Source organism: Miniopterus schreibersii (genome assembly GCF_964146895.1).
Source record: "Miniopterus schreibersii genome assembly, chromosome: 4".
Lineage (NCBI taxonomy): Eukaryota > Metazoa > Chordata > Mammalia > Chiroptera > Miniopteridae > Miniopterus > Miniopterus schreibersii.
Window position 1 is genome coordinate 73,402,839 of NC_138105.1, and position 26,019 is coordinate 73,428,857.

General features: G+C 52.5%; 2 protein-coding genes across 20 annotated transcripts; one reads left to right on the top strand and one right to left on the bottom strand.

The window, feature by feature from the left end:
* Positions 1-491: 491 nt before the first annotated feature.
* Positions 492-5,465, bottom strand: NXNL1 (nucleoredoxin like 1; the record flags this gene model as incomplete). The annotated part of the gene is given in 3 exon segments (XM_081137239.1): positions 492-566; positions 569-815; positions 4,632-5,465. Coding segments are annotated over 3 exon segments (648 nt in total). The 5' UTR covers positions 4,958-5,465.
* SLC27A1 (solute carrier family 27 member 1) lies at positions 808-25,693 on the top strand. 19 transcript variants are annotated; one of them, XM_081137219.1, is made up of 14 exons: positions 10,146-10,430; positions 10,670-10,852; positions 11,979-12,146; positions 15,599-15,993; positions 16,121-16,282; positions 16,382-16,451; positions 17,326-17,417; positions 17,489-17,598; positions 20,194-20,403; positions 21,496-21,622; positions 21,711-21,848; positions 21,920-22,084; positions 22,472-22,618; positions 24,270-25,693. In XM_081137219.1, exons 3-14 carry the CDS (start codon positions 11,980-11,982, stop codon positions 24,425-24,427), a joined length of 1,941 nt encoding a protein of 646 aa, XP_080993345.1. In that variant the 5' UTR covers positions 10,146-10,430; positions 10,670-10,852; position 11,979; the 3' UTR covers positions 24,428-25,693. The 19 variants fall into 19 exon arrangements, with proteins under 19 accessions (XP_080993352.1, XP_080993359.1, XP_080993353.1 ...); XM_081137224.1 differs by having other exon boundaries at positions 10,205-10,509; XM_081137236.1 differs by having other exon boundaries at positions 10,205-10,430; positions 10,670-11,121.
* The last annotated feature ends 326 nt before the right edge of the window (positions 25,694-26,019 follow it).

Below are 26,019 nucleotides of genomic sequence, written 5' to 3' on the forward strand. Positions count from 1 at the left end.
CCTCCCTCCTTTCCACTCTCTCTAAAAAAAAAAAAATCAATCGAAAACGTGTCCTTCGGTGAGGATTAACAAAAAACAAAAAAAGAAAAAAGAAAAAAGAAAGAAACACCCTGCCCACTCCCCCTACGGCCTTTCCCCGCCCTGGGGGATCCCAGGACCCCGCCTCCCAGCTCCGGTCTCTCGCTGGGGCGCACCTCCCGGTGGGAACCCAGAATGGTCCCCTCCCTGCCCTGCCCCGCCCCGCCCCCTCCCCTCGGACCCGTGACGCTCTTTGATTACTCCGCACTAGCCAGCCCTCCACCTTGGGGGGCTCAGAATAGGCCCCGGCCCCACCCACCACCGGGTGAGAGGTGAGGGTGCACCAAAGACCTCCCCCCACCGTCCGTCCGTCTGCTCCTCTCCCACCAAGGGGTCAGAACAGCCCCCCCCCCCCGCCTCCTCGGAGGTGTCATGACAGAGCCTCACTCTGGCCCTCCCGCCCCCTCACCCCGTCAGAACAGCTCCCCCGCCCCGCCTTCCGCCCCGGGATCGCCCCCTCCAGCCCGGCCTCGTGCGCCCCGCCCCGCCCCGCCCAGTCCACGCGGTACTTGCGGCGGCGCAGCGGCTCCGTGAGGCTGCGCGGCGCGGGGCCGTCCAGGTCCTCCGGCAGCAGGAAGCTGCGGTCCAGCACCTCGGCCGCCTCCTGCCAGTTGGCGAAGCAGGCGGGGCCCAGGCGCCGGATCTCGTCGGTCGCGTCGGGCGTGAGCACGTCCCCGCTCGGCTTGAGCACCACGACGACCGGCAGCCGCTCCACCGAGAACTGGCGTCCGAGGTCCCTGCGGGGCGGGCAGGTCAGTGACCCCGACCGGGAGCCCCACATCCCTCAGCCCAGTACTTACTGAACGCCTTCTGTGTGCACGGCCTGGGCTGGGCGCTGGGGAAGCTTCCAGCGCCCCAGACTCGCTCCCCCTCAGGGCCTTTGCACTGGTCTGTCTCCTCTATCTGGTGCACTCTCCCCAGTCCTCTGCCAACTGAGACCCAACCTCAAATCGCAACACCTACCTTTCGATCTGGTGCTGTTCAGTGCCTCTCAGAACCCAACACATTGCATAGTTTATTTCTCCATTTTCTCCCACAATAGAATGTAGCTTCACCGGGGCACCGATTTCTGTTTTTGTTCACTAGTGTCCCCATTGCCTGAAACTGGGACACAGAGTAGGTGCTCCGGAAATGTGTGGGATGAATGAATGAATATTGATAAATGCCATAAAGAAATCCTGATAAGGGGCTGGTGGTTAGGGAGGGCCTCTCCAAGGAGGTGACTTTTGAGCTGAGATCTGCAGGAGGAGGAGGGGGAGAACTGGGGGAAGGGTGTCCCAGGCAGAAGGCACAGCCCATGCAAAGACCCTGAGGTGGGAGGGAGTTTGAGGTGCTGACTTGATCACACAGTCCACAGGGTCATGATGAAGAGTTTGAATTTTCTTTTCAGTATGAGTAGGAAACCGGAGAAAGCTAGTGAGAAACCATCCACAGGCCCAGGAGATCCAGGACCAAACCCCCTATCTAGGCCAGAATCCCTCACAGTCATCTTGGAGTAAAGGGAGCTGCCAGACTAGGTCCATCATCCATGGTTCTTTTTTTTTTCTTTTTTTTTTCCCCTCAAATTATGGTAGAAAGGTTATTTAGAAAGTTACCGAGGTGGTAGAAGTGAGCCAGTTGGGCTGCGTAGGCTCATGAAACAAGTTACAGAGGCAGAAGGGCCCTTGGAGCTTAGGAGAGAGAAAGGCAAGAAAAGGGGGAAGGGAAAGGTGCACCCACGGTTCTTCATTTCTACCCACTTGGTTCCTGGGTGGCCCTTTTCCAGCCTCCACACAAAGAACGTATGGTACCTGCAAAATTCCACAGGAGTATGTTGCCAGACTTTGCAAATAAAAATACAGGACACCCAGTTAAATTTGAATCTCATATAAACAAATAATTTTTAGTATAAGTATATCACATGTAATATGTGGGACAAACTTATACTAAAAAAGTATTCATAGTTTGTGTGAAATTTGTATTTTACTGGGCATCTTATATCTGGCAGTCCTGTGGGTGGGGGTGGAGAGTGCAAACTGGCTCACTTTCATTTTGTTGAGAGGATCGCCTCAAACAAGGTGAGCATTTGGCTGTGATGCCCTGGCAGCTGGCATTTCTGCCTTGGGGAGGGCAATGTTGCCAATTCTGGGAAAGAACCCCCTCAGCTGCAGAGGGCAGTGGGAGTGAGCCAATGTTAAAATGTTGATAATCTTGGGTGGAGAATGTTCTCTATGACCAGAAACTTCCAACTTGTGCAACAAAATGAATGAAATCAGAAAATGTTATGAAGCCTGCAACTCACTTTCAAATAGTTCAGCACAAATAAAGCAAATATGGCAAAATGTTAACAATGGCCAAGGGTTTCCTTCTATGCTTCTTCCAACTTTTTGGTATTTTTGAAATTTTCTGTAATAAAAAGTTGGGGTTTAAAAAGAATGAAAGGCTTAGTGAAGAAAAGGGAAAAGTTCTAAAATAGCCACAGACTAAAACATCACTTATTGGGCTGCTCATTGTAAAGCTTGATTCCAACCACCTCTCCCTCAGCTCCATTGCACTCCGTGGCTCCCAGAGATGCTGAGGATCACATCCACATGCGTGAAGGTGGTATTTGGGCATTGCTCCACCTGGTACCTGCTGACTTCTCACACCTGGAATTACTTCTAGTTCCCTAAATGGACTGTCCTTGGAGCCTTTGTGTTGTGCCCTCTGCCTAGAAACCCTCCCCTTTCCTCATACTCCGCCCTCCCAACCTCTCTGTCCTTAGAGGTCTCTCTTTAAAGCCACTTCCTTAAATGAGCACCCCCTGACCCCCAAATCTCAACAAGGTCTTCCCATTTTATCTCTACATGGCATTCTTCCTTTTCCTCCAGAACATTACTGCAGTTTGCTATTATATACTTGAGTCTTTGTTTCATGTCTGTCCCTCCACTAGGTTGTAAACTCCCTGAAGGCTAGATGGACACAGATATGTGCACCCTGCGCTCTATGCCCCTCAGTTCTCCATATATGGACTAGCTGCTCAACACCAGGTTGAGCTCTATCGATAAACTAATACTATCCATCAAACTAAAAAGCTTCTGCACAGCAAAAGAAACCATCAAAATGAAAAGGGAACCCACTGTATGGGAGAACATATTCGCCAATGATACATCTGATAAGGGATTAATTTCCAAAAAATATAAATAACTCAACAAAAGGAAGACAAAAATCCAATTAAAACAATGGGCAAAGTGCCCAGCTTGTGTGGTTCTGTGGTTGAGCGTCAGCCCGTGAACTAGGAGGTCATGGGTTCAATTCCTGGTCAGGGCATATGCCTGGGTTGTAGGCTTGATCCCCAATAGGGGGCATGCAGGAGGCAGCCAATTGATGATTTTCTCATTGATGTTTCTATCTCTCCCTCTCCCTTCCTTTCTCTGAAATCAATAATAATAATAATAAAACATATTTTAAAAAATGGTCAAAGGGCCTGAATAAACACTTCTTCAAAGAGGCCATGCAGGTGGCCAATAGACATAGGAAAAAATGCTCAATTTCACTAATCATCAGAGAGATGCAAATTAAAACTACAATGAGGTATCATCTCACACCTGCCAAAATGGCACCATCAACAAACAGGTGCTGGCAAGGGTGTGGAGAAAGGGGAGCCCTAGTACACTGCTGGTGCAGCCACTATGGAAAACAGTATGGAGTTTCCTCAAAAAATTAAAAATGGAACTACCATTTGACCCAGTGATCCCAGTTCTGGGAATATATCCTGAGAATCCAAAATACCAATCAGGAAGAATATATACACCCCTTTGTTCATAGCAGCGTTATTTACAATAGCTAAGATCTGGAAACAGCCCACATGCCCATTAGTAGGTGAGTGGATAAAAAAGCTGTGGTACATTTACACAATGCAAAACTATGCAGCTATAAGAAAGAAGGATCTCTTACCCTTTGCAACAGCATGGAAGGACCTGGAGAGTATTATGCTAAATGAAATAAGCCAGGCAGAGAAAGACAAATATCACCTGGTCTCACTTATATGTGAAATCTAATGAACAAAATAAACTGACTAACAGAATAGGCCCAGAAGCATGGAAACATGGAACAGAGCCCGGCCTGGCGTGGCTCAGCGGTTGAGCGTTGACCTAGGATCCAGGCGATAGGGGTTCGATTCCCTGTCAGGGCACATGCCCAGGTCATGGGCTTGATCAATGTACTCTCTCATCATTGATGTTTCTGTCTCTCTCTCTCCCTCTCCTTTCCTCTCTCTGAAATCAATAAAGATATATTAAAAAAACAAAAACCAAAAAACATGGAACAGACGCATCTCAGAGGGGAGGGGGTGGGGGGAACTGGAAGAGATTAACCAAAGAATTTATGTACATACGCATAGCCTATGGACACAGACAGTAGTGTGGTGAAGGCTTGGGGTGGGGTGGGGGCTAGGTGGAGGGGAGCAACGGGGGAAATTGTGGGACATCTGTAATACTGTCAACAATAAAACAAAAACAAAAACACATACTTCACTCCCAGGAGTAACAGCCCCTCCTCCAGGAAGCCCTCCCTGACCTCCCCTCCCACCTCACCTCCTCAGGTCATCCTCAAAGGGCAGGAAGAGCCACTTCTTGGGCATGTCCCTGAGGAACAGGTTCTGCTGCTCCTCTGTGCTGTCCTGAGACACATACACCAAGGCCAGCTGAGCTGCCCGCAGCACATAGAACTCATCTGTAAGCTGAATGAAGAAGTCCCTGAGGAGCGGTGCAAAGGCCTGGCACTGGGGGCATGACCCAGCGCCGAAGAAGAGCAACACCAGTCGGTTGTCCAGCCTGCGGCTGAGCTCCAGCTCTGTATCCAGTTCGTCCTGGTCACTGTTGTTTCGGATCAGAACTCGACCAGAGAATAGGGAAGCCATGGCAGCCCTGGCTAAGGCCTGAAGAAAGGGTGCAGGGACTTTGTATGGCCCTGGGCCTGCTGGTTGGCTGCTATCCCAGGATTAGGAATCTTTAGGAGGTCAATTTAGAACCTCACTAATCTGCCTAAACCATGACCTGATTCTGACCTGATTCCGCAGAGCTTCCCAAGGCAGGAGGCAGCTTCCCCTGGGCCCCTTCTCAAGGGGTACCTGCGGCTGGTGCACAGGACAACTTTCCAACCAACTGAGCCACACCACCTAGGCCCCATGTCTCATTCTTGAGCATCCCCCAAACTGAATCCTTTGAGTCCCTTAACACAAGGAAGCCAATGTAGCACAGGGGTTGACAAACCTTTTTTGTAAAGGACCAGGTAATAAATATTTTTAGCTTTGTGGGATATACAGTCTTCTGTTGCAACTTTAAATTCTGCCACTGTCATGCAAAGCAGCTCTAGACAATATGGAAATGAATTTGTGTGTCTGGGTTCCAATAAAATGCTATTTATGGATGCCGAAATTTGAACTTCATAGAATTGTCATGTGTAATGAAATATTAGTCTTTTGACTTTTTTCAACCATTCAGAAATGTAAAAACCATTCTTAGCTCGTGGCAAGCTGGATTTGGTCTGTAAGCTGTGGTTTGCAGACTCCTTTTCTAGCCTATTGGATGAGAGGCCACATAGAACTAGATGCCCAGCCAACAACCAGCACCACCTGCCACACATGTCATCCTCTAGCCCAGCCACCCAAAGAATGTTGCAGAGGGACTGACCACCCAAGCAACCCATGGTATCCTGAGAAGTGTATTGAGGAAGGTTAATAAGAAGCTAGGAAATTCCTTGGCAAGTGGAATGAGGGAAACTGAAACATATAGCCAAACAAGGCCGAGCAATTAATAGCCAACTAATAAATCACAAGATCTTCTCTAAACAAGGACACTTAGGAGCAAGTGGTTTATATTTCTCCTCCCCAACCAGAGAATGAGTATTTTAAATCACCCTAGACAGATAGATAACAGAGACCCAGATGGTGCCATTAGTGCCAGCCAAACCCCAGAATGGATGAAGTTGGGGATAATAACAAAAAACACACAATTAGACAAATCCAAGATAAAAGTAAAGCAGTGACCCTAGCCAGTTTGGCTCAGAGGTTAGAGCATCAGTCCCTGGACTGAAGGGTCTTGGGTTCGATTCCAGTCAGAGGCTCGGTCAAGGGCATGTACCTTGGTTGCAGGCTCCATCCCTGGCCCCACTCGGGGCATGTGCTGGAGGCAACCACTCCATGTGTCTGTCTGTCTGTCTCTTCCTTCCACTCTGAAAAGCAATGGGGAAAAATATCCTCAGGTGAGGGTATAAAAAAAACAGTAAAGCAGTGAAGCTGACTAGAGAATGATCCCAGACTCCCCTATAGGCTCATTTTGATGTATCAGCATATTAAAGGATACACCTGGGAAGCTGTTGAATATTCTGTTGAGACTCTCCCCTGAGACTTCCCTTAAAACTCCCACCTTTAGAAAACAGATAAAGCCGGGCCAGTGTGGCTCAGTGGTTGAGCAATGACCTATGGTCCAGGAGATCATGGTTCTATTCCTGGTCAGGGCACATGCCCAGGTAGCAGGCTGGATCCTCAGTGAGGATCTCTCATCAATGATGTTTCTCTCTCTCTCTCTCTCTCTCTCTCTCTCTCTCTCTCTCTCTCTCTCTCCCTCTCTCCCTCTCCCTCTCCCTCTCCCTCTCCCTCTCCCTCTCCCTCTCCCTCTCCCTCTCCCTCTCCCTCTCCCTTCCTCTCTCTGAAATCAGTAGACATATTTAAAAAAAGAAAACAGATAAAAACCCTTGAGACAAAGGATGCCAGTGCACACTCTCCCTGAGCTCACCTACGCCCTCCCTTTCTTCCTCAGGTGTGTATCTTTGCTTTTTTATTCCTAATCCCTAAGGATTTCCATGAGACTTGCAACCAGGGAAGCAGTGGGCAGCAGCAACTCATCCCAGGCTAACTCCCTGAACTTGTCTCCAAGGGCCCTCCTTTTGCCTCTGTAACTTGTTTTCTGAGCCCATGCAGCTCAGTGTGGCTCACTTTTGTTACTGTGGCTTCCTTTCCTGAGTCTAGGCAGCTCACCTTAGGCTGACTCCTGTTGCTGTGATCTTGCTTCTTCTGTCTTAAGCCCTTACTTTGCTTCACTGTCCCCAGCTTTAGTAAATATAATCTCAAAATCACCTGAACTCGAGTCGTACAGTCCTGGTCCCTTTCTGGTAACAGTATGAAGCCACTGAGTTTGGGGCAGTTTGTTATGTAGCAGTAGCTAACAGGTGTTCTACCTGTTCTAGAGGATTTTTCAGGGCCTAGGAAAATGTGGGAGACTGAAAGAAACTTATTATTGGCATTAAACAATAAAAAGAAAACCACAAAATCCTTATTGCCAAGAGTTTAATTCACGTCAAGGCTTCATGAATGGGTCCCTTCCAGATGTGTCTGTGAACTCTGAGAAAAAACATCTACTAAGAAGGGCTCCTGGTGGCTACCTGGGCTCAAATAAAAAACAAACAGAGCCTAGCCCTGGCTGGTGTGGCTCAGTAGTTAGAGCACTGACCTGTGCACCAAAGGGTCTCGGGTTTGATTCTCAGTCAAGGGCAGTTACCTGGGTTGCAAGTTTGACCCCTGCCCCTGTCTCTTTCCCCCTCCCTCCCTCCCTTCCACCTCGCTAAAATCAGTGGAGAAAATATCCTTGTGTGAGGATTAACAAACAAACACACGCACACACACACACACACCAGTAAAATAATAATTTAAAAACCCCTCTTAATTTAGTTATAAGCAAATCTTGATTAAAAGCATTTTGAAATTAACAGGGTGTTAATTTTCACATATGACATATGGCCTGGAAATTTTGTCCATTAAATCAGAAGTCCATTAAATAGAGGCCTTAAAAATCAAGGGTTTACTGTACTTTGTTATGGCAGACCCAGGAAAGTCATACCTCTACTGTGGTGGGCACTTGACTATGGCAGAGAAATTGCTCACTCTTACACAGTGTTATATTAAACTTATAGTGAAATACCCATGCTATGATCTTTCAGTATTTTATTTCAATTTATGTTTCATTTTTCTCCTTCCAGAAAGTTTGAAGAACTTTTGCTGTGGCCTGCAGGCCCCTGTGGTCGCCCCAGGGAGGGAGATGTCCATCAGGCTGTGCCCCCACACTTAGTATGTGCCTGGCCCCTTCATTCTCCAAATAAGAACCTCCTTGACTGTCAGCCTTTGTGCAGTGGGTAGGCAATTAATGTTTCATTTACAGCACTTCAGGAGTCAGTGTTACTACCCAGAGGGTAAGCAAGATAGAGGGGAGAGGTGACTCACCCAAGGCCACCCAGCCAGAGGTCAGAGCCTGGTTTGGCCCTCCTCAGTTTCCCTTTCTGTGAAATAGGGATAGGGCTGTTTTTCTCCTCCCCTCCCCTCCCCCTCCATTTCTCTTTTCAATCCTCACCCCACGTAGGTTGCCTCCTGTATGAGCCCTGATAACCTCTGTATGTGCTGTGACCCAGAATCAAACCCTTAACCTTTGGTGTACTGGACTAGCTCCAGCCATCTGAACTGCCAGGGCAGGGCTGTTTCTTTTTTTAAATCCTTACCCGAGGACATTTTTAAACTATTTTTTCCCACTGCTTTTCAGAGAGAGTGAAAGGGAGAGAGAGAGAGAAACATCGATGTGAGAGAAATATTGATTGGTTGGTTGGTTGCCTCCCACACGCACAGGGAGGAGGAGCAGGGATGGAGCCTGCAACTGAGGTATGTGCCCTTGGCACAGAATCAAACCCCGGACTCTTCAGTCGGCAGGCCGATGCTCTAACCACTGAGCCAAACCGGCTAGGGCCAGGCTGTTTCTTAATTGCTCATCTGGAATCCCTCTGTAAGGTTGTGTGAAGTAAGGTTGTGTGAAAATAAGGGGGAAACCTCACTAAAATGGAGTGGGGGGCCAGCAGGGGGCACTCTCACACAGTACTGCTCCATGTCAGTTAGGGGTGGTATTGTAAATTACAGACCCTCAGCAGAAAGGAAAGTACGTTCCCTCAACCCCAGTTACTCAGCCAGCCAACGAAAGACTGTCATTTCCCTGAACTCTCGTTTTTCTCCAATGGACTTGCTCTCAAAGCAACCCTTCCCAACTTCCTCCTTTTTCTCTATAAAATAACATTCCTTTCCTTGGTTGTGCAACTTTACTGTGGCTACTGCTAAAGCGTGCTTGTCCTGAATTGAAATTCTTTGCAGTTCCCTATTTTTACTGGTAAAAAGCTGTTTAAAGTCAACATGTTTTGGAACTGGGAATTTTTTCTATCTAAGGAAGGGAACTGAGAGTGACAGCTGCCACGTGTTGCGTGATGTCACTGGGGTGTGGGGCAGCCCTTATGTAAAGGATAAATAAGGAATAAACAGGGATAAAAAGGGATAAGTGCACTGAAAACAGCTTGGGTCACTGCTGGAGTTCTGTCGCCACCTTAAGTCATCGGAGGAGGAGAGGGAACAAAGAGGGAAGGAGAGGAGGAAGAGGAGGAGGGAAAGCAGGAAGGCGGGGGAGAGAGAAGAGGAGGGGTAGGGAGGAGGAGAGATGGAAGGAGTAGAAGGGGAAGGAGGAGTGGGTGGGGGAAGGGGGGAAGTAGGGGAAGAAGAGCAGAGGGAAGAGGCGGGAAGGGGGAGGGGAGGAAGAAACAAGGGGAGGAGAATGAAGAAGGAAGGAGGGAGGGAGGAAGGGGGTGGAGGAAGAGGGAAAAAGGGGCAAAAAGAGGAAGGGGTAGAGAAGTTTAGGGAAGTAGGAAAGGGGGGGAGGAGGGAGGGCAAGCTCTCTGCCCACATTTGTGAACGAGTGAATCTCAACTGCGAGCTGGCGTGACAGTCCCAGGGCTCAGTTTTTTGCCTCTAAAATGTGGGTAATCACAATAGTGCTATCTGGCAGGATAGGAGTGCAGCTGTAGTTACTGGTCATTGCTGACTCCACTGACCCCTGGTCAAGAAAGTAGTGTGCCCGTGGCTGGCTCTGCGCCTGTCCTCCGGATCTTCCTCCTCCGCCCCATTCCACCCACCCCGGGAGGCGACCGGGAACCAATGACAGCAGGGGGGGCGGCGGTGAGCGCCTGCCAAGCCTTGTCCTCCAAATGGCTCTGGAAGCAGGCTCAGGCCACCTTCCAAGGATTGCACTGGGAAGGTCTGCCAAGCAGGGAAGAAAACAAGCAGGGGAGGGGTGGGCAGGAGGGCAGAGGAGGGGGAGCTTGGAGAGGAGGAGAGGGCAGAAGCCCTCATGGGCACAGAGCCGGAAAGCAAGACCCGGGAGTCTGAAAAAACAGAGGCCTCCGGAGGATCCACCAGCTGGGACTAGGTTTGGGGTTTTCTATCTTGACCTGGTTAGTTGTGCCTGCCTGCCTCCTGCCTGAGCTTCTGGGAGCCCACGAGGGAGCAGCCAGGCTCTTGTGAACAGCTGCAGGTCAGCCAGGAAACAGGGCGGTGGGCAGCCAGGCCGGCGCTGGCCCCGCCTGATCTGGAGGGTGCTTTGGGGCCTCTGGGTGAGCATTTAGGACCTTGGGGTGCCAATAAAGGACTCCTGTGGGAGGGTAGGGATCTGGATAGTGTTCTCCCTAGGCTCCTGGGGTGTTAATATTGAGACTTAACTGACAAGATTTTGGGATACAGTTTTGGAATTAGCCGGGTTCTTGTATCTTTCAGACTAAGGTGCGGTTTGGATATAGAAACTTCTGGGACTCCTGGTGTGAATTTACGACTCCCAAGGTCCCTGGAATGTGTGTTTAAGATCGAAGAAGCTTTGGGACTTGTATTTAGAACAAGCTGGGGCAAAAGCCCTGTACAGGCAGGCCCCAAGTGTGAACCGGGACTTCCCACGTCTGCGGGGTAGGAATCCTGGATAACATGGGGGCGGGGGGGCCTCGAGCGCCCGGAGGCCACGCCCCTCGACTGCGGACGCACGTGTTTGCTAAACGCCTGGCGTCGGGCAGGCGGAGCTTGGTTGTCCTGGAGACAGCGGGCGCCTTAGCTGGGCCGTTCTAGCCCCAGGGTCTCGTTAGCAGTTGCTTCTCTGGCCCGGGGGCCCTCTTTATGGTTGTGGCCTTCGGAAAGGGGCGGGCCTCGGCTCTGCGGCCAAGGAGCTTTTAGCCACACAGGTCAGAAGGGGGTTTTTGGGTGGGACTGGGAAGGCCGGTTGGGAGGGGCCTAGGGTGCTGTAGGTGGGCCGGAGTGAGTCCGGAGGGTGGCGACAAGGCCAGAGCGTGGGGGCGGGGCCGGTAGCCAGGGTGGAACCTGGGGCTGGAATGCGGGCCAGGTCCAGGACTGAGGACGGGGTCTGGTTCCTAGTGTACCGGGGCTTGTGCTTACGGTCGGGGCCAGAGGCCTAACGTGGGGCGGGGCCCAATGAGTGGCGAGGTGGTAGAGGCGGAACCTTCAGGAAAACCCAGGACTTGTGGCTGTACAGGTTGGGTACTGGAAATGGGGGTGAATCCTGGGACCGAGCACAGCAGCTAGGTCCTGGAGTGGGGGCGGGGCCTGGTCAAGTGACTGGGAAAGGCCTGGGTCTGTGGTATGGACACGGTGGGCCCAGGCTTTAGGGCTAAGTCGTGAGAGTGGAGCTTGGGTCTGGAGTCCCACAACTAGGTCGAAGCATTGGACCGGGCTTGACAGTGACTGAGAGAGGAAGAGCTGTGTGTGGGGCACGACCGGCACTGTGTGCTAATAGTTGGCAGAGAAGTGTGAGTCGGGCTAGAAGCAAGGAGGCCTGTGCCCAACATGGGTCGTGACGGAACCCTGGCCCGGGGGTGGAGTCTGTCCGGGATGTGGCCAGTCCGCGACATAGGGGCGGGTCTGGTTTGGAGCAGGTGGGCTTGAGGAGGGGGTGGGGCTGGGCCCGTAGCCAGTGGCCTGGGCTCGCCCTTGGGGGCCGGGCCCGGAGTCTGGGGGCGAGGCCTGCCTGGCCTTGGGGCGGAGCTCGAGCAGCCAGCGGCCTCAGCGCTCTTCGCCCCCCCAGGATGAGGGCTCCTGGTGCGGGCTCGGCCTCAGTGGCTTCGCTGGTTCTGCTATGGCTGCTGGGGCTGCCGTGGACCTGGAGCGCAGCGGCGGCGCTTTGCGTGTACGTGGGCGGCGGCGGCTGGCGTTTCCTGCGCATCGTCTGCAAGACCGCGAGGCGGGATCTGTTGTGAGTGCAACCCCGGCCTTGTCCCCAGCCATGCTCCCTGGGGGCAAACTGTAGAGTGCTGGAGGGGGGCCGTGGGGACGCCCTGAGGGTTTGGGGGGAGGGGCTTGGGTGAGGGCGGGGCTACGAGTGGGCAGGGGCCTGAAAAAGTGATGGGCTGGGAAATGAAGGGACTTGCAAGGGGTGGCTTGAGGGTCTCTGGAGGGACATGAGTCCATTTCAAGGTTCTTGAGATCACATGGGAGACCTCAGGGGGCTTGAGAGCAACTTGGGGGTCTGTGGACAGCTGGTAGGAGTTCCAGAGAACTGGGGCTGATTGTGAGGCTGTGGGTGTTTTGAGGTCTCTGAGGGCCCCTTAGGGACTCTGGTAGGTCCCTGGGGCCTCACAGGGGCAACAGAGTGGTCTCTGGGGGCTGCCCAGACTGACTAGACACTTTGGGTCTATTTAGGGCTTTTGGGGGAGGAATGAAAGGGCTTCTGGGGGCATCTGTAAAGGACTTATTAAGTATTTGAAGGGTGTGTGCCTCCTCTGGGCTATTTACAGGTTTCTCTGTGGCCAAGTACTGTTTGAGAGTTTGGGCTCTGTGAGGGACTTTGGGGGTTGTTCAGGGTCTGTGGAGAGGTTGCTGTGTATTCTGAGGCTTGTCTGGTGGTCTCTGGAGACTGGATCTCTGGGAAAGGGATTCTGGTGTCCTGTGCAGGCATCCTTGGAAGGTCTCTGAGGTGTCTCTGAGGGGCTTGCTGAAAGAAGCTGTTGGAGTCTTCTTGGCTTGATGCCTTCACAGGTACCCTGTCCTCTTGGGAACCTGGGGAGCCCAAATGGAGCCTTGGCCCTGGCCTCCACTCAGGGTTGCACACACAGGAGCATGGCTGGCAGGCCCTCTGTACCTCCTTGGGCTTGTTAAATCTCCCGTTTCACTCCATGGAGCCAGGGTATCTGTGCCTGGCCCTGTCTTCCCTGGGGACAGGGCAGGAGCGGGGTCTACTCAGTCCCTGAAACAGGGCTTGACACACTTCTATAGGAGACAGCCTCGCATATGGCCCCACCTCCTGGTCTTCATGCTCTTATCTGATCCCCTCCCTTTGAGTGTGGGCTGGACCTAGTGACTCACTTCTATTGAATGGAACACAGTAGAAGTGATAGGATATTAATTCTGAAATTAGGTAATGAAAAAGACTGTGGCTTCCTTGTTGAGTGCCTTCTCTTGGGCCACTCCCTGTAGGAGAATCTGGCTGCCACATGTGAGGCAACCCTTTGGAAAGACCCACATAAATGAACTTGGAAGTGAATTCTCTCCTAGTAAAACCTTGAGATGAGCACAGCCCCAGGTGATACCTTGATTATAGCCTCAGGAGAGACCCCAAGCCAGACCACCTGCTAAGCCACTCCAGGATTCCTGACCACAGGAACTGTGAGATAATGTTTGTTGTTTCCATTGGTAATTTGGGGGGTAATTTGTTATGCAGCAGTAACTAATGCAGCTTGTATAACCCTCTCCATGCACCAGGCCTTGTTCTAATTCTTTCTGTCAGCCCTGTAAGGAAGAAATACTTATGAACCCTATTTTACAGGTTGGTAAACCAAGGCACAGAGAGGTGATTACATTTGCCCAGGAACACATAGCCAGGGAGCGGCAGGACTTTGGAGTCCATGTTCTTAGCTGCTGTGCTGTGCTGGGGGTGGTGGTGGGAGCTGCATTTAGACCCTGGGTTCAGAAAATATTTAAGCACCCTGTCTCAGTTCTTCCAACTCCTCTTGTAACTGTGGCATGAAATCTGACCACGTTTAACCTTGTTGGTTTCTTCCTGCCCCGGGTAAAAACAGGAGGCAGCACAAGGAACAGAGGGATGAGAAGAGGTCTTGGGAAGGACCCAGAAGTGGAGAGTAGCCTCTTTGTCCCCAGGGTGGGGATGGCTTGGGCTGCTGCCCAGGCATGTGGCTGGAGCTGAGCACTGATGTCCACTGTTTGCCTGTGTGGGTGTGCTTCAGGGAGCCTGGGGACTAGGGCAGGATGGACTGGTTACAGGCTGAGAGGGTATGGACCCTGCCTTGAGTGCTTACACCTTGAGTGCTTAAGTAATCTGATTGTGACTGGCCACAGCCTCAGTTCCTGTTTCTTACTGTGTCGTCTGTGGACGGGGAGTCCCTATGCAGGGGCTGCTTCCTATGGTTCCAAACCTCGCTGATGACCCTCTCCCCATGGCCGTTACACTAGTACCACCTTATGGAGTTCTTCAGATGCTCTATAGTACCACCTTATGGAGTTCTTCAGGTGCTCTATCAGGGAAGCTCTAAGAGGAGAGCTGGGCACACAGTAGGTGCTCAGATGTGTTGCTGCTGATTTCCATCAGTCAACGGTGGGTTTCTTGGTAGCTATGTAAGCTGGTGGTTAGTAGATTGGTGGCCAGAGTCAGTGTGTCTAGCTGGACTTTGGCTCTGCCCCTGCTGGCCCTTGGATCATGACCCTTTGAGTCCCAGTTCCTTCATCTCTAAGAGTAGTCTTTGTACAATGCCTCTCCTTCAAGAACCTGAATTGATTAACTGCTGTGTGCGCCATGGGCACTTGGCCTGCCTCTGTGGCCAGCCTGAGGAGGAGCTTAGGGACCCTGCCAGGGGAGCTGGTTCTTGGTTATTTTGTCCCTTACTCTCTGTGACCTCAGATGTGTTAATTTACCTCTCTGAGCTCTCAGCTCATTCATCATCTGACATATGGGGATCTTAGGACCCTACTTTGGAAGGTGGCCATGAAGTTAGTACAGTGCTAATCATATAGTAGTTTCTGTGAGCTAAAGCAAATTTTGTTTACTTAAAACAAAAAAAGTTCATTTCTCCCTCATCTGACAGCCTGGCATCCTTGGTGGCTGCTCACCTCCACACAGTCATTCAGGGCCCTGGTTATTTCCTCTTGGGGTCCTGCTGTCCCTTGGGGCCTCTGATCCCCTCGATCCCCTCATATCCACTAGCAGGTTAGGAAGGGGAAGTGAGACACACCTGCTTCAAATGTGCATTGAGTTGGGTCCCCCCTATCTCACCAATATGTCTCTTGGTCCAGCTCATGCCTCGACCCCAGGGTCTGGTTGGGGCAGGTGGAGCATGAGCAGTCCAGCTCAGTGTGCTTGGGACGTCCCAGAGGAGAGAAACAAAGACAGGACTAGCCCTCGGCTCCCTCAGGATCACTGAGAAAGCTGGGTGGAGGAAGACAGGGTGACTTTGATCTATACTGCATGGCCTGGCCACCTTTGAGAATCTACTTTTTTCTGGGCTGGTTGGTAGCTGGACCTTAGTTCCTGAGAAACCCACCAACCAAAGGGTCCTCCTTGAAGCCTCGCTGATCTCAGGGGTACAGGGACCTTTTCCTCCACTTTCTTCAGATGTGGACACTGAGGCTTGGGGTGGTCTCCTGGAGGCCTGGCCAGGTACCCAGTAATGCCGTCCCCTCCGTCCTCCTGCCCAGTGGCCTCTCTGTGCTGATCCGAGTGCGCCTGGAACTGTGGCGGCACCAGCGAGCCTGCCACAACATCCCAGGGATCTTCCAGGCAGTGGCACGGCAGCAGCCTGACCGGCTGGCCCTGGTGGATGCAGGCAGCGGCGTGTGCTGGACCTTTGCGCAGCTGGACGCCTACTCCAATGCTGTGGCCAACGTCTTCCATCAGCTGGGCCTTGCGCCAGGTGATGTGGTGGCCATCTTCCTGGAGGGCCGGCCTGAGTTTGTGGGGTTGTGGCTGGGCCTGGCCAAGGCGGGCGTGGAGGCCGCTCTGCTCAATGTCAACCTGCGGCGCGAGCCCCTTGCCTTCTGCTTGGGCACTTCGGGCGCTAAGGCCCTCATCTTCGGAGGGGAGCTGGCAGCAGGTGAGGCTGGTATGGGCATTGTCGTGGGCAGGGGCCTGTGGGTGCTCAGGGCAGGGAGACAGTTCATTCCAGACCTTGGGAGGGGCCTGCCCATCCTTGACCATGACACATCTGTTTTGGGCTGCAGTGGTGGCTGAGGTGAGCGGACAGCTAGGGAAGAGTCTGCTCAAGTTCTGCTCTGGAGACTTGGGTCCTGAGGGCATCTGCCCAGACACCCAGCTCCTGGACCCGCTGCTGAAGGAGGCATCCACGGCTCCCCTGGCCCAGTCTCCTGGGAAGGGCATGGATGGTGAGTCCAGGGTGGGGCCTCTCTCCCCTGCCAATGCCCACTCTGTCCCCTCATCCCACCTTCACAGCACCTGGTCCCCAACACCCTCATCTCCTGCAGATCGACTCTTCTACATCTACACGTCGGGGACCACGGGGCTACCCAAGGCTGCCATTGTCGTGCACAGCAGGTGAGGGGTTCATGGCGCCCCCAGCCCGGAGGATGACTGCAGGTCATCTCTACAGCCTGATTCCCCAACCCCAGCTGCTGTTGGGGTCTGTGGGTATCTTGATCCCAACCCCATAAAACCCATCTCAGGATGTAGTGCTGCCCTATTCCTGGTGCTCTGGGGCTTCTCATTGCCTCACCTCTTCCCCACATCCAGCCTGTCAGCAGGGCCTGTCCCCTTAATATGCCCACTTTTTTCCACACCCCCCCCCCACTCCACCCAGTCCCGCTTTGGCCTCCTGCTGCCCCCACTCCTGTCCCTGAAGGCTCTGCTCCCCTCAGTGGCCACAGGAGGGTTTAAAATCTTGATTCAGACCTCTCCTGTGCCAGACTTCCCTATATCTGCCTTGGCCTTGAAAATAAAACCCGCATTCATGTGTGGGGCCCTTCCACTTCTCTGATGTGTTCTTCCTTTCCATCCCTTGCTGTCTTCTTGGCCCCTCACAGTTCCTTAATCTGGCTGGGCTCCTCTGGCCTCAGGGACTTTACAGGTGCTACGCCCACTGTCTGGTTACCCTTCCCTAGCTCGCCCCCTCAGCTCCTTGCCATGCCTCAGCTAATGTGTCACCTCTTCAGACAGGATCCCCCACCGGCCATGGCTGTGCCACCTTCAGTTCCTCTCTGTCCCTTCGCCCTACTATATTCCTCAGGGCATGCAGCACCAAGGACGGTTCTTTATTTGCTGCATGTACTTCTCCTGCCAGTCTGTAAGCCCCCTGGGAACTGGGCTGATTTGGCCTGGGTACCTGCTGTGTCCCCCATTCCCAGCACACTCCCCCCCCTTCCCATACCCTGGGGGATGAAGGTCCCAGCCCCTGCACTCCCTGCCCCCACAGGTACTACCGCATCGCAGCCTTTGGCCACCATGCTTACAGTATGCGGGAGTCAGATGTACTTTACGACTGCCTGCCCCTGTATCACTCCGCAGGTACCACGGGGTGCTTCGGATGGGGGCAGGGCGGGAGACTAGGGACCCCTCACTAAGCTTGCCTTGTGCAGGAAACATCATGGGTGTGGGACAGTGTCTCATCTACGGGTTGACCGTCGTCCTCCGCAAGAAGTTCTCAGCTAGCCGCTTCTGGGATGACTGCGTCAAGCACAACTGCACGGTCAGGCCCCGCCCCCTCCCATGGGCCCTCCATTATGGGCCACTCTCCCATCCTCTCTCCAGGGCTCCTGATGGGGGCAGAAGGGTGACCAGTGTTTCTTTGAGCATGTGCTTGATGTCCAGCCCAGGGCTAAAGCTTCCACGCATAAACTCATTGGAGCCTTATAACTGCTTGGGAGTGGGTAAAGGCATCACACCCGTTTTGCAGATGGGGAAACAAGCTTGTAATGCAGTTGCGATTGGGCTTAGGTTGTCTGAGCTCCCTAAGGCTCTACCTCCCTGTGCCTTTGCCCGCTCCCCTTCCTTCCCGGGTCTTCTCTGCAGGTGGCTGCATGGAAATGAGAGCAGCAGGTACAGTCACCACCCTGGGCTGTTTAAGGCCACAAGGCGTGGGGCTTCCAAGTGGGGTGAGCGTGAGGCAGAGGTGGAGGGTATCTGCTGTTCCTGATAGCAGACGGGGCTAAGACACATCCCTACCTCTCCTTTCCCCTTCTTGAGGAGGATTTCAGCCCTGTGATGGGGGTGGAAATACAGGAGCTAGCACCTTTCTCCAAGAGGAAGGAGGGGCAGGTGGGGAGAGAATGGTACTGGCAAATTGGCAGGTGCCACCGCACTGTGGACAGGTGGGGCCCAGAGAGGTTCAGCCACTTTCTCAGGTCACAAAGCTGGGCAGGGGCTTTGGGCATGGTATCCTGGGGGACCACTTAGGGCAATGACTCTACTCTTCTCTGCTTTTGAAGATTTATGTTCTGCTTAGGGAAAATCTTGGGGGAAATTGCTAATCTGAATCTTGAAATGCAGACAGTCTGGATTTTTAACTTAATTATCGAGGGTTGCAAATGCTTATAAATGTGGACAGGAATGTGTAGGGGATTCTCGAACACTTGTCACTGGCTCCAGGTGCCATCAGCTGCCTTTCCACTCCCACCCAAATCCCTCCTTCTGCATCATTGTGAAGCCACCCAGACAACAACATGCTTCCTGCATAGATGTTTCAGTAAAACCTCTGAAAGGTGACTGTTTTTTAAAATTGAGGTGAAATTCACATAACATAAAATTAGCTACTTTAAAGTGAACAATTCATTGTCTAGTACATTCACAATGATGTACAACCATCACCTCTATCTAGTTCCAGAACATTTTTATCACCCCAAAATGAAAATCTATCCCCATTAGCAGTCACTCCCCATCCCCCTCTCTGAGCCCCTGGCAACCACTAATCTGCTTTCTGTTTCTGTGGATTTGCCTGTTCTGGAAATTTCCTGTAAGTGGAATCATATACTGTGTAGCTGTTTGTGTCTGGTGAGGACTGTTTTTAAAACAAAAGATTTAAAAGCAGAGTCTCAAAGGGATGTCTGAATACCCATGTTCATAGCAGCATTATTCATAATAGCTAAACATGGAAGCAACCCAAGTGTCCATTGGTGGATGAATGGAGAAGCAGATGTGGTCCATCCACACAATAGAATATTTTTGAGCCGTAAAAAGGAAGGGAATTCTGATGCATGCTACAGTGTGGATGAACCTTAAGGACGTTATGCTGAGTGAATAAGCCAGACACAAGGAGACAAATAGTGTTGACTCCACTTATATGGAATCTGTAGAGAGGTCAGATTCACAGAGACAGTTAGTAGAATAGTGGGTGCCAGGAGCTGGGGGAGGGACGTGAGGAGTTAGTGCTTAATGGGGACAAAGTTTTAGTTTAGGAAGATGAGAAATTTCTGGAGATGAATGGTGGGATGATTGTTCAACAGTGTGAATGTACTTAATGCCACTGAACTGTTCACTTAAAAATGGTTAAGCCTGGCTGGTGTGGCCCAGTTAGTTGAGCATGATTCCATGCACCAAGAGGTCGCAGGTTTGATTCTCGGTCAGGGCACATGCCCTGGTTATGGGCTCTGTCCCCAGTAGGGGGTGTGCAGGAGGCAGCTGATTGATGCCTCTCTCTCATCGATGTTTCTTTCCCTTCCTCTCTCTAAAATCAATAAAAACATATTTTAAAAAAAGAAAAAATGGTTAAGATGTGCCTTTGTCTCTCCACATCTACTGGGGTGTGCAGATGGTGTACAAAATCATTCTGATGCCGGGGTGTTGTAGCTGGGGGTCTCACGTTGATGATCAGCTCCCAGCTCCTGTCCAGATGGCCCCTGTGGGGGGCGTCAATGAGAAGGTGACTTGGAGGGCAGCTGGGTGGAGCTCGGCTGCTGTAATTCTGAGAGGCAGTGTAGAGCACATGCCTGACAGTGGTCCCATCTGAGGGGCAGCGCTGTGGGCAGCTTGGGCTCAGCTGGCCAGGCTCTGGGGAACAGAGTAGAGCACATGGGCTCTGGGCTGAGGTTGCCCTGTGGGCATCAATGCTGAGGCTTGCCTCCCTGGCCTTTGTGAAGCACATGAGGTGTCCCCAGGAAGTGTCATGGGAATAGAGAGACCATGAAGGGACCTTGATGAGGAACAAAATACATCTATTTGTATAGAAGGCATATTTCAGGCCCCTTGCTAGGACTGAGCTTTTTCCCCACATTAACCTTAGGGCTGTTCTGTTCTAGTGCCCAGGGTCTGGGGTGTCAGGCTCCATGGCCCACTCCCTCTCTGCCAGGTGGTCCAGTACATCGGGGAGATCTGCCGCTACCTGTTGAAGCAGCCAGTGCGGGAGGCAGAGGGGCAGCACCAGGTGCGCCTGGCCGTGGGCAATGGGCTGCGGCCTGCCATCTGGGAGGAGTTCACTGAGCGCTTCCGTGTGCGCCAGATCGGCGAGTTCTATGGGGCCACCGAGTGCAACTGTAGCATCGCCAACATGGATGGGAAGGTGAGCATGGCAGGATGTCTGGCACAAGTCTGGGTTTGGGAATCACTGCAGCCCAGAGTGCAAGGGTGGGTTAGGGGGGCTCCTGGGCCACCCCCTGCATGCGGGGACCCTCTTCTAGTATGCACAGTTATATAACTGTCACCCCTGAGTTTAAGTCTATGGAGTGGCTGTGTGTGCCAGGCAAGTGCCTCAGCTTTTAGGAGCCTCAGTTTCTACCTGGGGAGGTGGCAGGAAGAGCAGGGCCCAGGGGCCCCAAGGAAGGAGGTTGGGGTACTGATCCTCTCCTATTGGACAAGTCTCTCAGGCTCCTAGGGCCTCATTTTTTCCCTTCTGTAAAAGGGGTTAACAGCTGTTTGGGTGTGTTCTGCTCACCAGACATCGAGAGCTCAGTGCAGCGCCCCTCACTGGCAGCTCTCTGCAAACAGATGCTTTCATGATAAGCAATTATCTCCTTTATGCCCTTGCTCCCTCTCCCTTCTCAATCCCCTCCTCCTCAAGGCCCAGAACAGATGAGAGTAATAAGAAAGCAAGCACTGTGGCAGGAATTCTTCTGACTCACTGGCTGGTGGGGCCCCAGCACCTGAGAACAAGGCCTGGCCCCCACTGTGCAAATCTGTTGAGTGGACATCCCCAGGTGCCACTGTGGCCTCACTAGCCCAGGTTGCTATTGTAATAAACATAACCAACAGTTTGTAGCAGCACAAACCTATTAGACAGGCATTTCTGCTCATAGGACTGATCCACGCAAGGTGACATTCTGTGGGCAGTAAGCAGAAGCTCTGCCAGTGCCCCCACATGGCTCCAGGGTCACTCCAGGTGCCCACTTCTGCCAGTGTAGAGGGTTTTATGGACCAGAAAGTGGCAGGCCAGCAGGTCTTCTCCTGTGACTAAGGGAGACTGAGAAGGTGAGAGGAGGAGTACTGGGAGAATACTTTACTTAACACCCCCCTTTTTCTGAACACCCAAGGTCACAGAGCTGGGGTGACACTGGGGGTGCTATTCCAGGTCTTGGAGCAGGAAAGGCAATGTGTTATGGGGGAGGACACTGTGCCACCCTGGGGCTCCTTGCCAACTCAGTTCTCCTTATCCCAGGTGGGCTCCTGTGGCTTCAACAGCCGCATCCTGCCCCATGTGTACCCTATTCGGCTGGTGAAGGTCAATGAGGACACCATGGAACTACTGAGGGATGCCCAGGGTCTCTGTATCCCATGCCAGGCAGGTTAGTGGGGTCCTCACTCAGTCCTCTGGGAGCTGGGGTCCCTACCCTCTGCCCTCTTAGTGTAACCTGTGTGTGGCCTCTTCCCCAGGGGAGCCCGGCCTCCTCGTGGGCCAGATCAACCAGCGGGACCCATTGCGTCGCTTCGATGGCTACATCAGCGAGAGCGCCACCAGCAAGAAGATTGCCCACAGCGTCTTCTGCAAGGGCGACAGCGCCTACCTCTCAGGTGTGCACACCCTGGGGGTTGGCTGTGGGGATGGTGGCTGTCATCTCACCTGCCCCTCCCCTCTCTGCCAGGTGATGTGCTGGTGATGGATGAGCTGGGCTACATGTACTTTCGGGACCGCAGTGGGGACACCTTCCGCTGGCGTGGGGAAAACGTCTCCACCACCGAGGTGGAGGGTGTGCTGAGCCGCCTGCTGGGCCAGACAGATGTGGCTGTGTATGGGGTGGCTGTGCCAGGCAAGCTGGGGCTGTGGGGGTGGACCTAGGGTATGGCATCCCCAGGGGAGCCCGGCCAGGAGGAGCTTAGAGGTACAGGTGCCCTTGGGCAGTGCACATCCTGGGCAACTGCACACAACAGCCCGGGTGGGTGCCACTGGAACTGGAGTCACTCCTCATTTGTGATTTGAGCCTCAGTTTCCTCATCTAGAAAATGGGATCATGAAAGTGACTTTGGCTCAGGGTTGCAGGAGTGTAGCAGGAGCTCAATAAAATGTTTTCTGCATTGGCCAGTGTTAGTCCAGGTGGAAGGGACTGGAGATAAGAGGCCAGGGGCTGCTGTTTTAGGGTGTATCTGGTCCCATGGTGGGCGAAGGATGGTGTTCTCAACTGAGCCTCTGTTTCTAGGAGTAGAAGGCAAAGCAGGCATGGCAGCCATTGCAGACCCCCATGGCCAGCTGAGCCTTAATGCACTGTACCAGGAGCTACAGAAGGTGCTAGCACCCTATGCCCGGCCCATCTTCCTGCGCCTCCTGCACCAGGTGGACACCACAGGTTCGCTGTACCTCCCCACCCCCTTATTTGTCCTAGTTCAGGCCCTCGGGCCAAGTCTGACATAATGGTTCACAGCCAGCTGGCATTATGGGCTTGTGTAGGACCCTTCTCTTATTTTATTTACATATTTATTTCCATTCCTCACTCCCAAACCCACTAGACATCCTGCAATTTTCAGTATGTCTCTTCATTGTCTCCATTTTTCTGATGGAAGTTTGAGCAAATCATCTCATACCTCTGATCTTTCTAGGATCCTTTGCCCATCTTTGTATTGCCTCGCCCTCTTTTTCTTTTTGATTTGTGAGAGTTCCTCATAATGGTCTGGATATTAATTCCTTAGCAATTTCAGACATTGTGAGTCTCTTCTTGGGAGTCTAATTGTGAACTTTGTTCACTGTAGCTTTCGTTGAAAAGAAACCCTTAGTTTTGTCACATACTTATCCTTTTTTTGTTAATCCTCACCTGAGGATATTTCTTCCATTGATTTTTAGAGAGAGAGGGAGGGAGGGAGGGAGAGAGGGGAGGGAGGGAGGGAGGGAGGGAGGGAGGAAAGGAGGGAGGGGGAGAGAGAGAGAGAGAAACATCGATGTGAGAGAGAGAGAGACATTGATTGGTTGCCTCCTGCACTTGCCCCAACCAGGGCCGGGGGTGGAACCTGCAACCCAGGTACGTGTCCTTGACCCTAAATTAAACCCGAGACCCTTTGATGTGAAGGCTGATACTCTAACCACTGAGCAACACCAGCCAGGGCCATACTTATCCTTTTAAAAAATCTTTTGGTTTGTGCTTTTGAATTTTTGTTTCAAAAAAACAGAACTTACCAACTCTAGAGCATGTAGGTATTCTCCCTTGCATTTTTTAAAATATATTTTTTATTGATTTCAGAGAGAGGAAGGGGGAGAGAGAGAGATAGAAACATCAATGATGAGAGTCATTGATCAGCTGCCTCCTGCTACGCCCCCTACTGGGGATTGAGCCCGAAACCTGGGCATGTGCACTGACCGGGAATGGAACCGTGACTGCCTGGTTCATAGGTAGATGCTCAACCACTGAGCAACACCGGCTGGCCCTCTCTTGCTTTTTAATACTAACCCTAACCCTTATCTTTTACAAAACCCTTCTTTAATTGTCCACTGCAGGGAGTGCAAACTTTTCCTTAAACCCTGGGTAGTAAATATTTTCAGTTTTGCTGGCCCTACAAGCTCTGCCCCAATAACTCAGGTCTGCCTTGTAGTACTACAAAAGCAGACTACACAGTGTGTAAATGAATGGGTGTGGCTTTGTGCCAATAAAACTTAATTTACAGAACAGGTGGTGGGCTGAATTTGGCCCTTGGGCTTTAAGTTGCTGACCCCAGACCTATTATGTGACAGACCTCAGCCTTATGGGGGGTGGATAGGTAACCAGGCAGGGAGTACACAGTTTCAGGCAGTGATGAGAGTGGTCAGAGAGGCCTCCCTCGGAGAAGGGGGCATAAAGTTGGGACCTGAAGGACAAGGGGGAATTGGGCAGGCAAAATGGGGAAGAATGTTCCCGGCTGAGAGGAGAGCATATGCAAAAGCCTGGAGACATGGGAGAGGATGGTGAGTTGGGGGCTCCTGAAAGCCCCCTGCCTCGTACCTACCCCCCACTTCCACCTGCATCCCCTCAGGCACCTTCAAGATCCAGAAGACACGTCTGCAGCGTGAAGGCTTTGACCCATGCCAGATCTCGGACCGGCTCTTCTTCCTGGACCTGAAGCAGGGACACTACCTGCCCCTGGACCAGGGTGTCTACACCCAAATCTGCTCAGGCTCCTTCTCCCTTTGAAATTCCTCCTTTGCTGACCAGAGACTCCCGGTCAGGCCCCTCAAGCCAGGTGGGCTGGAGCCAGATAGCTCTGGCCTCTCCTGGGGCTAAGAAACTGCACCCCCCCCCAGGAGGAACCCGAGTCTCTCCCCTGCCCTCATTCTCTTCTGCCTGGTCCCCTGAGCTGTCTCCTTGCCCCTCTCACCTGTCTTCTGCTTGTGTGTCTGTGTGTGTCTTCTCTCTGCTTCCTGGCTTTGGCCTCCCTGCTGTCCCCATCTGCCCTCACTCACCTTTTCCCTCTTTTCCTCCACCTCTCCCCTCTCCCCTCCTCTGTTCTCCTGTGAAGTGCAGAGCAGACATTTCCTGGGAGCTGCAGTTTGGTTGGGGCCTCCGTCCGTCATCCCTGCTGGGTCTTAGACCCAGACCAGGGCCTTCCCACTTCACCTCTCATCTGTGCCTTAAGGAGCCCATCCAATCCAGTCCTCCTGAGGCTGCTGGGTTCCGAGATGTTGTAGCCCTTTGCGAAATCCAGGCAGGCCCTCCGCCTTACCTGCCAAATGGAGGAGCCAGGGTGGTCTGCTTTCCCCACTCAGTACAGGGAGCATCAGCAAGGGACTTCTAGGTTAGCTGGAAATCGCTTCTAGGCCGGGCTAGTTACCTTTTGCACTTCCCATCCCTGGTGGGTCTCCCCTGCCCTGCCTGCCTTTCCTGATGCCCTGGAAGCTTCCAGAATTGACTGTGACCATTTGGATGTTGCCCCTCCCGATCCCCCTGTTCAGGCATCTCTACGGAGCTCCTGCTGAAAGGACCTTGAAGATTGTGTTGAGTGGCTGCTTGGCCTACCACTCAGACACTCACCCTGGCAGAGGCCCCTTGGGTGTCCCCACTCAGTGTAGCTGCTGTGGGACCCACGGGAGTGGCAGCAGTCGGGTGGGGTGAGGTCTGCCATTGGTGGCATCTAAGATGGCCTCAGCGGTTCCAGTCATTGAATGTCCTCACTGGCCTTGCTAGTGACAGCCTGGACTCTGTGTTGGTGGTGACATCCTAAATAATCCAGCCGGGACCGCTTGGATATCCCCATTGCCTTCCTTGGTGGCTCATCCTGTACTGTTTTTGGGGTCTGGCCACTCTGACTGCCTGTCAGTTCCTCCGACAGCACCATCCAGCACCTAGAACAAAATACGGTAGGGCCAATAGCGAATGACCCTGCATTGTTCTGCATGGGCCTTTCCAAGCACCAAGGTTTTGTTTTCTAGTTGAGTTTATGAAATAAACCTGCAGAATATCCAGTGCCTGATGGGAGCCCAGTTGTTCACTGTCCACATGGCGCACAGATCCCTTTCTGAGTCTCAGAAGACAGGATCTTCACTGGGGGAACATGCTCCACCAGACACAAGCAAAGCAAACTTTGCCTTTTCTTCTTGCTCTCTGTTGCCTATTCTTATACCTGCAAGGCCTCTGGGAAGAGGAGGACTCGGATTAGCATTCTTGCAGCTTCCCTGTTGCCTCTGGGGCCTCACAAAGCCCTTACTGGCCTCAGTGGTCCTAGGGAAGTGTTGGCTAATCTGCCTGTGGGTTCCAACAGCTGCATGAGATGGCCCAGAACAGAGGGT

Excerpts from the sequence above, each read along its gene's own strand:
- SLC27A1 (XM_081137235.1), top strand. The coding sequence starts at position 10,105 with ATGGCTCTGGAAGCAGGCTCAGGCCACCTTCCAAGGATTGCACTGGGA. Across the intron at positions 17,418-17,488 it reads GCCCCTGTATCACTCCGCAG|GAAACATCATGGGTGTGGGA; the intron begins GTACCACGGGGT and ends TGCCTTGTGCAG. Across the intron at positions 21,623-21,710 it reads CTGTATCCCATGCCAGGCAG|GGGAGCCCGGCCTCCTCGTG; the intron begins GTTAGTGGGGTC and ends CCTCTTCCCCAG.